Here is a 9,227-nt window from a genome sequence, read left to right on the forward strand (position 1 = left end):
AATTAAATGTGTTCCAGATGTTTGATTATAACATGGAATTGTTTCTGGAGAGAGCTCTTTGATCCCAGTCTTTCTCCTAGTAAACTCGCAGCCATTGAAATTTGATATCTCGGGTGATCTTACAGTTAACCCAGTCTTAATGCCTGAAAGCCCTAAATAAAACTATACACCTCTCAAGTGTTCTATAGCATTGCACAAGTCTAAAATAGGTAACTGGCACTTACCCCACACCTCATTGTTGGCTAACTGACTCATCCCATAAATAGCTCAGTGTTACGTGATCGGACAACAACTAACTGAGACGGGAGTTTTGTTTCCTAACACACGTGTAGTCCCTGGTGTTCAACAAAATCAAGGTCTAATTCACTGGATCCTAACTGTAGCATAGCTCTTGGGAGAACTGTGCAAATCAGTAGCCAAATCGTTATGGATGGGATCCAGGAGAGCCCTGCCTTACACCAAATTCTACATTGTGGGTCAGAGTGTTAGGGCAAGGTTTGGTTTAGTCCCTTGTGCGTAGATGAAAGTAACGTTGCTGCCACAATCTGCTTAAGCCCAGAGAGTTTCTGCCAAATGAATTGAAAATTCTCAGGTGAGTCAGAGAAGGCATCTTGGTAGTTTTATAAAATCATTTTTCAGAGCTTATTTTAAAAACCTACCCACTATTGGAATATAATGGTATTTGTTTCTGACTGAGGTGGGATGTATTGTTTTAAAGGCTATAATTTAACACAACATCGCTTCATAAATTCCTTAGCAATAACTTAGAAGGTGAACCTTGGGGTATTTTTCCAAATAAATCTCTGTGCCCTACTAGTGGTAATACATAGGACTCGACCCATGCTTTAAATATTTTCACTTTTCTTTTACTGGGTCATTTTCAGAATGGTAGTATGTTTACTGTATTTCTTAAAAGTCAAAATACCAAATCTAAAACAAGTGATAAAAAAAAAATCCCCGTGCTAATTATTTATCATTTTTGTTGAAATGCTACTTACTGTTGCTTCAAGAAAAGTCTGTGATGCTATAGGCAGTTCTCCTAATGTTGGTTTTGCCCTTTGGCTTATAGGAATTCAGTACATTTTATAGTTGGAGCTTCACAGACTCAGTTATAAAGCTTTCCATGGCCACACTGAACATCTACATTCTGAAAACATTCCAAAGCTAAAATTCAGTTCCAGAATACCGATCTTCAGTCAATCCAAAAAGACTTAAAAGCATTTATCTTTAGCTTTTATAATTATGTGAATATTAACTCTAGTGGATTTAAAGGCGGGGGGGAGGGGGCGGAAACCCACCCAAACCACTGACTGTTTGTTTAGCAGATTATAAACATGGCTGTGTGGATCCAAGCCCAGCAGCTGCAGGGAGATGCCCTTCACCAGATGCAAGCATTGTACGGCCAGCATTTCCCCATTGAGGTGCGCCATTATTTATCCCAGTGGATTGAAAGCCAAGCGTGGTAAGTGAATGGTTTTCTCCATCATATCTCGTGAAGCACAAGCATATCGAAGTTTGATTGGAAAGATAATAGGATGGAGACTCCAAAAGTTGTACGTTTAAAAAAAATTATGTGAGTTAGGAAAATGGAATGACTCTTGGGATTTTTAAAATAGGATTTCTTCCCTTTAAGAGTTAATTCTGCTTAAAAACATGGGAGCATTGCTACTCATAAAAAAGAATTAACAAATGTGTTTTGAGTGCCTACAGGGTGCCTAGCAGTGTTGTAGGAGGTAGAGTTCATATGAAAAAATTAAAGCCCTTGTCTATGTAGAATTTAGTGCTGAATGGGGCAGATAAGGTATGTTTGCGCACATAATTTAATAAAATGTATTGTTAACAAATTTAACAATAGACACATTGGTGTTTTTAAATCTATATGTAATGTGTATACATACACACACACAACTAAAAGACGATACACCCAAATATTAACAATCATTACATCTTGGTGGCAGATTTAGAAAGCATCTTTATTTTTCTTATTTTTCAAATTACTGTTTATAGATTTAGGGGAAATTTTGTTTTTAAATTCTTTTAGAGTTAGTACAGTGCAGTAGACTGATAACAAAGCTTTTTAATCGACATTATTGCACGCCAGGCAGCAGGCTGTCTGCTGCTCTGCTCAGGGCCTGGGAACGTGTTGGTTGGTTACCAGTCTGTCAGTCAGATCCAGCATACTTTTCAGATACTTCAGGCCTCCACTATCGTGAGTGGGGGGGTCCTCTTTGGCAGAGCTGGGAGGAGACAGCCTTCATGTTACTGTTTGAGGGAGGCTGTATATCCGTCAGTAACGCTGTCTTGGAATAATCACAATCGTGCTTTAGTAGCAGATTTCTCTCCAGAAGTTAGCACGAAAGGAAGGCAATTTCCTAGGCAATTAAAAAATCTCAGTCTCATGTAATTAACTGAGAAAAAAAAAGGAGCTAAATGTGAGCGCATCAGTTGCACCTTGCTTAGTGCTTTTTTCCATTTCCTTTTCATTTTCTGTTTTAATGCTGGGAAGAGCTTAGAAAAAAAGTTAGTAGGAAGTTTCTGTTGATTTATGTTTTCATTTAGTAGGTTTTCCATGTAGTCTTCTTACTGAATGAACGTTAAAAGTCTTGTGTTGATAATTAAGGGAAATCTAAATTTTATTTAGTTAAAAAATTTTTTTTTCCAATTACAGTGACATATAATATTACATTAGTTTCGGGTATGCAACATAGTGGTTAGACATTATGAAGTGATCACCCCGATAAGTCTGAAATTTTATTTAGTTTTGATTTTCTTAAGAAAATAATGATTTTAATTTAAAAAATCTTCAATTCTCGTGTTTATGCTAAGAAAAAAAATTTGTTTTTAAGCAGAGAATTAAGTACAAGAACCGTTACTTGATTTCCATGAGTTTTGTTCAGAGACTTGATCTTCTCAAGAACGGATTCCTCAGACGAGGAGTATTATTGCCAGTCAAAACAGAAGCACAGGGCCATAGTTCATTCCTTTCAGGCTTTATTTAATATATATTTTATTTAGTACATAGAGCATACACATTTAGAATCTGGCTTTCTCGACTGCCTTCTCCAAGTATAGATTTGAGCATATTATTTGATGAAGTCTGTTATCAGTGTTTTGGTGTACCTGTTTGTGCTTCTGTTTGAAATTAGTTGCTAACTGACCTCAGGGGTTGGTGTCTTTTAGCTATCACCAGATCTCTTATTTGACTCCAGACCTGGGCAGCAGTAATTGAATGTTATTTCAATCTGACAGCTGTTTGGTTTCTTCAGTGAGCTGAGTAATTTAGTACTGGCCAAAAGCAATAGTTGCCTAAGTTGTTTAAAAAGAGAGAGAGAGAGTTGAGGTGTGTGGGGCGGGGGGGGGGTACGGTGAGAATAGCGGAGGGAGAGAAGGGGGAAGAAAAGGAATGGAGGAAGGAAGGAAGGGAAGGAGGAAGGAAAGAAGGAAGGAAAGGGAGGGAAGGCCACTCAAACCCTGTCACCAGTTAAACGGCTCTGAATTAATACGAAGTCCATAGAATGGTTTCTCTAGTTCACTGGAAGAGTAAGTGTTGCCTACAAGTCCTAAATCTTGTAGGCATTTTCTGTTTTAATATCTCATTTCCAATACCTCAAATTGCTCTTTAGAAATAGCAATAAATGTTTCACCTGTTACTACTTAAGAAATACTCTGTGAAATTAGCAACACATAGAAGTAGTCGAGGCTGGAAAAAACATGTAGAATATTCTTGTCCTTGTGCCTGTACACCATCAAGGGGTAACTATAAATAGGAAATTATCAGAGTCCTTATTTCCTTCAGTGTACACAAAGCACTTTCCCTTTCCCTCCATTCCAAGAAGCAGATAGCATAAGCACCAGAGCAAGTCGGCAGGAGGAAGGAGAAAGGGCAGTACATGGTCAAAAAAAGTACTACTCTAGAGTCTATTGAGGTAGTTAGTGAGTTAAGGATAGATTAATGTAGACATCTAGTCAATTTGAATGGAACTGTTTGCTAAAATTTGCAGTGAGCATTATACAGAAATCACATTAGCCAAAGAAAAGATGTGATGCGTTGAGGCTGCATTTGTACAGGCTCATGTGCATGTATGTATACATATGTATGTAATTTTTTTCCCCTAGGGACTCAATAGATCTTGATAATCCACAGGAGAACATTAAGGCCACCCAACTCCTGGAGGGCCTGGTGCAGGAGCTGCAGAAGAAGGCGGAGCACCAAGTGGGGGAAGATGGGTTCTTACTGAAGATCAAGCTGGGGCACTATGCCACGCAGCTCCAGGTGGGTGTGAACTCTGGGTCACACTTAATTCACTTACCTCGGAGGGACTCATCTGTCATTTAATACTTTCTGTAGAGATTGGCTTTCTCTTCTTCAACTCAGAGTTGTTGAGTTACATGTTACTTGTATAAAGATCTTATTGTTTGGTTCCGTGGTTGTAGCCTTTCTTAACTTTGTATTTGAAAATGATTTCAAATTTATCGTAAGTTGTAAGAGCGATACAAAGAACCGCTACTTATGCCCAGGTTGTTAACATTTGCTTCATCATATGCTCTCTCCACACACACATTTTCATCACTTGAAAGTAAATTGCACACATCATGTCCTTTTGCCCCAAAGTTCTTCAGTGTCCATTTTCTAAGAATATGAACCTTCTCTTACATAGTTATAGTACAGTTATCATATTTAGTAAATTTAACATTGAGGTAGTTAAATTTAGGTAATCTTATGTCTATATTTCCATTTTGTGAACTAACTTAATACCCTTTATGGCAGAAGTCCCCAACCCCTGGGCCAAGGACTGGTACCGGTCCGTCGCCCGTTAGGAACTGTGCTGCACAGCAGGAGGTGAGCAGCGGGCGAGCGAGTGAAGCTTCATCTGTATTTGCAGCCGCTCCCCAGCACTAGCATCACCGCCTCAGCTCCACCTCAGATCACCAGGCATTAGATTCTCATAGGAGCACCGGTCCCTGGTGCTAAAAAGTTTGGGGGCCGCAGCTTTAGGGCATTTACCCCCATGATCCAGTCCAAGATCACATATTACATCTAGTTGTCATGTCTCTTAAATGTCCTTTAATCTGGAACTGTTTCTCAACCTTTCTTTGTCTTTCATTACGTTGACATTTTAAAATAATTCAGCTCCTCTACTTTTTAAAGATCAAATGTACCTCATTTGGGGTTTGTGTGACGTTTCTTTATGATTAGATGCAGGTTACACAATCTCATCAGAATGCTAAATAAGTGATGTTATGTCCTTCTCAGGGTTTCAAGGTGGTGTCCAGATGATATGGCCTTTTTGAAATTTATTTATCCTGTTTCCAAAAATGATACCCTAGCACTTTAGGCAAATTAGGATACAAGAAATAAAATAATCTTACCTTCTTGCTATAATTGGATTTCCTACGATGTGCTTTTCTTGTCCTCGTTGATATTGGAGGAGCAGCATCATGATCACAGCATCGTGTCTCTAGGAGTCTCCTCCAAGGTGGGGTGAGGCCCATAGCATGGAATGTGACAAAATGATATCTGCTCTTAAATTCTTTCAGAACACGTATGACCGCTGCCCCATGGAGCTGGTCCGCTGCATCCGGCACATTCTGTACAATGAGCAGAGGCTGGTCCGAGAAGCCAACAATGTGAGTGTCCCAAGTGGTATCGGGAACGGAGTGGAAAGTCCTTACTTGCCCACTTCTCTCTGGACCCGGTTTTGTAACAACTCTGTGTGCCTCTATTGATGTCTCTAAAACAGAGCATTGTCCTAAGGGGCACAAAAGAAATAGAAGACTGTTCTCTGATCTTAACTGATTTATAACCTTGATGAGGTTGCAACCACAAAACAATGTGAACAAGTGCAAAATAATTTACCCCCAACTGAATAATTTTGGGGTAAAGTCATGTTTATATTCAGGTGAGATTACTTAAGAAAGACTTCTGCTTAGCCCCCTCTCAGCCAGGTGTTGAAGGAATGGATCAGACCAGGTCACTTAAATGGCTGGATCCAAGGCCTGTGGATGCCTCCCCTGTAACTTTGTTTTGGAGTCTCCAGGATGCCACCTATGAGAGGTTCCCTATCTTCCCTCTTCCTTCAGTCACAAGAAGGTCTTGAGTGAGGACACAGATGACATGTGTTCACAAAGCCTTGTTCCCCACTGCGTCCCCAGCACCTAGCACAGTCCATGGCATCAGATCAATGAAAGAATGTGGAATGAGGAGTCATCATCACTAGTAGGAAAACCAGGGTAACTCCTGGGACGTATTGAGTTCTAGTCTCTTCAAAGGGAATTAAATGGACCCTGTTTGGGATACTGTGACGGAGGTCAGAACTACAATAGAAGTTTCTAGTATGCTTTATGGAGGTGCCATAGTCTGTCAGGTCACCTGTTTCTCCTCTTATCCCACTCGACACCAATTCTCACAAGTAACATTTATAATTCCTCTGACTCAGAATTTAGCTTTTGGGGTTTCAGCCCAGGTGCTAGCATTGGCTTTTCCTTGGGATTAAGGCCCGAGGTGTTCTCCCATTGTCCCTGCCCAGCTCACTGCTGCCTGCACACTCCCCCCGGTCTGTCTCCAGGGAACCTCTCCATCTGGAAGTCTTGCTGACACCATGTCCCAGAAACACCTTCAGATCAACCAGACATTTGAGGAGCTGCGACTGGTCACGCAGGACACGGAGAATGAACTGAAGAAGCTGCAGCAGACTCAAGAGTACTTCATCATCCAGTATCAAGAGAGCCTGAGGATCCAGGGTGAGGCCGGGAGTGAGGACTAGAGAGAAGCTCAGACCCTATAGGAAGAGAAGCAGTTACCTTTCTCTGGAACAGCAGGGGATCATTTGCACTGAAGACAGTGCTAGGAGGATGAGACTTAGGAGGGGGACAATTCAAGCGCTTGCCTTAAGAGATGGGGATGTCACTCAGGCCTCCCATACCCAGAGAGCTCCTGGTCCTCTTGCGGGAAGGAGCTTCCAGTCAAGTACACAGTACCAAACAATGCTTTTGTACATAATAGGCATTTTATAAAGGCTGCTTTTGAAATATTAAACTCTCTAAGCAGGGCCAGTATAAGAGCAAAGGGCTGTGTTCGTGGTGACAAACTCGTCATGTTGTTCTCTAAGATTATTCAGAGAAGCTATCCAGGGGCAGAGCACATGAATGCACCTCAGTAGCCCTTGTAGACAAAAGCTCCCTTCCTGGTCTAAATCCTGCTTCATACTTGAGTACAGAGAACTTGAGTCAGTCTTGAGGCTCTGGAGCCCCAACAGCACCCCCTATTGTCCTTCTGGGAACCTGGCAGTGTGACTTCATAGTTTCCTCTCCCTGTTTGCCTGCCCAGCTCAAAGTCTCAGTGAAGCCTTTGCTCAACCAACCAGCCATAAAAACGTTCATGTGCTGTGTGCTCATCTAATACCATGCATGTGGGCTTGATCTCACAACTGTATCGATTATCATTTATTAACTCTGCCTTCCTCACCAGAATATAAATTCTCTGAGAAGGGACTGTGTCTTATATCTCTGTACCCTGAGGCGAACACATTGCCCGAACCATAGTAGGGGTTGAGTAGATGTTGGTGGGATGATTCTAGCCTATCTTTCTTCCATCTGATTACACTCCAGACTGACCCCAGAGAGAAGAGCCTACTTCTTGAGTTAGGGTCAGGAGATTCAGGCTATTGGTTCTACCCAAAGCCTTGGACTGGTTGATCTTATTGATTATCCTATTCTTGGGTTTTTTGTTTTCTATTTATAGGTTTAGGTTTCGATTCTGGTTTGGGTTTGTACCCATCATGCAACCTCAGTTCAGTGTCATTGATCGAGTTCACCCATCAGAAACACAGGCTATTGATCTGTTTGTGTACGAGAAGGCTCAGCTCCCTCCAGTAGAGCAGACAATTGCCTCACGTCTCCTGGCGTCCTTCCCAGAAGCTTCTGCAAATTGCCAAGAGAGGCCCAACTGGGTCACTTGCATAGGGAGGCTGGGCCCAGGTGTTGGAGTCACCGCCACCTCCCTGTGAGTGACAGGATCCCTGAGGTGGCTGTCCAGACTTCTCTGCTGTGTTGCATACTAGACATTGCTCTTCCTGCTCTGTCCCCTGCAGTGAGATTGGAGGCGTATTTCTGAAGTCTCTAGTTCTGGGCTTTTCCTGGCTGTCTAGAGTTGCTTTGGTCTGTCCCAGCTTGTGTGTCCATGGGGCAGGGCCTGGGTCATTGTGACATGGCCTTCAGAGGCCTGCCAGGAACTTGACCAAGACACGCTGACACTCACATCTTCTTGGCTCAGCCCAAGTAAAGACACTGGGACGTTCAAAAAGGCTATTGGTAGTGTGTAATCATCCCAGCATCTAGGGTAGTGATTCCCTTTGATGAGAAGGATGAGTTTACAAGCCAGGGAGGGTGAACAGGTGGCTTTAACTATGGAAATGTTTTATTTCTTAAGCTGGATTATGGCTACACAGGTGTTCCTTGCATTATTCTTTTCACCTTCCTTATGTCTTAAGTACGTCATAACTGATTTTTTTTAAAAAAGTGTAATGAGGCCTCACTGACTCCCTATTCCTGCCATTGATGAGATTCCATGTGCCAGGTAGATTTTTGAGCATTTTCCGTATCATCACTTTTTAATTGTCACAGCAGCCCACTGAGGCAGGGAGCAAGATCCTCCCATTATACGCATGGGGAAACTGAGGCACAGGATAGTGAAGCGATTTGTCGAGTTCACCCAGTCAGGGCGTACTTCCAAACAGGCAGTGTGGCCCCAAGCTATACCACTGTGTGGCCTGAGGATAGCTGGGCAGCCAGCTGTGTGGGCTAGGGTGGGAGGGGAGGCTGCAGGGTAGGATCCTGCTCAGCTGTACCCCCAAGCCTCCATCTCCCCGGTTCCTAGAGGGGAGCTCAGAGTTGGGAGGCCGGGGAGCGGAGCCCGCTCATCGCTGGCACTCTGGGCTGCCAGAGCCCCAACTTGCCACCAGTCAGACATGTCCTTTAAGGGTCTTGCCTGAAGAACAGGTGAGTGTGACTTCTCTGACCTCCTGCTGAAAGCTGGAAGATCACAGTCGTGGGTCTCCTGTCCCCTCCTCTAGCTCAGTTCACCCAGCTGGCCCAGCTGAACCCCCAGGAGCGTCTGAGCCGGGAGACAGACCTCCAGCAGAAGCAGGTGTCCCTGGAGGCCTGGCTGCAGCGCGAGGCCCAGACGCTGCAGCAGTACCGCGTGGTGAGTGGGGTCCACGTCCCTCTGT

At 43.1% G+C, this 9,227-nt stretch overlaps 1 protein-coding gene across 1 annotated transcript in view; it reads left to right on the forward strand.

Annotated features, from left to right (window-relative positions):
• LOC105306336 (signal transducer and activator of transcription 5B) overlaps window positions 1–9,227 on the forward strand; it is a 53,001-nt gene that overhangs the window by 24,189 nt on the left and 19,585 nt on the right. The window contains exons 2-6 of the mRNA XM_011381281.2: window positions 1,326–1,462; window positions 4,117–4,273; window positions 5,539–5,628; window positions 6,567–6,741; window positions 9,072–9,217. Of these exons, the coding sequence (XP_011379583.1) occupies window positions 1,335–1,462; window positions 4,117–4,273; window positions 5,539–5,628; window positions 6,567–6,741; window positions 9,072–9,217 (696 nt within the window). The 5' untranslated portion in view covers window positions 1,326–1,334. The remainder of the gene's footprint in view (window positions 1–1,325; window positions 1,463–4,116; window positions 4,274–5,538; window positions 5,629–6,566; window positions 6,742–9,071; window positions 9,218–9,227) is intronic.

The sequence above is a fragment of the Pteropus vampyrus genome, unplaced genomic scaffold (genome assembly GCF_000151845.1).
Source record: "Pteropus vampyrus isolate Shadow unplaced genomic scaffold, Pvam_2.0 Scaffold432, whole genome shotgun sequence".
NCBI lineage: Eukaryota > Metazoa > Chordata > Mammalia > Chiroptera > Pteropodidae > Pteropus > Pteropus vampyrus.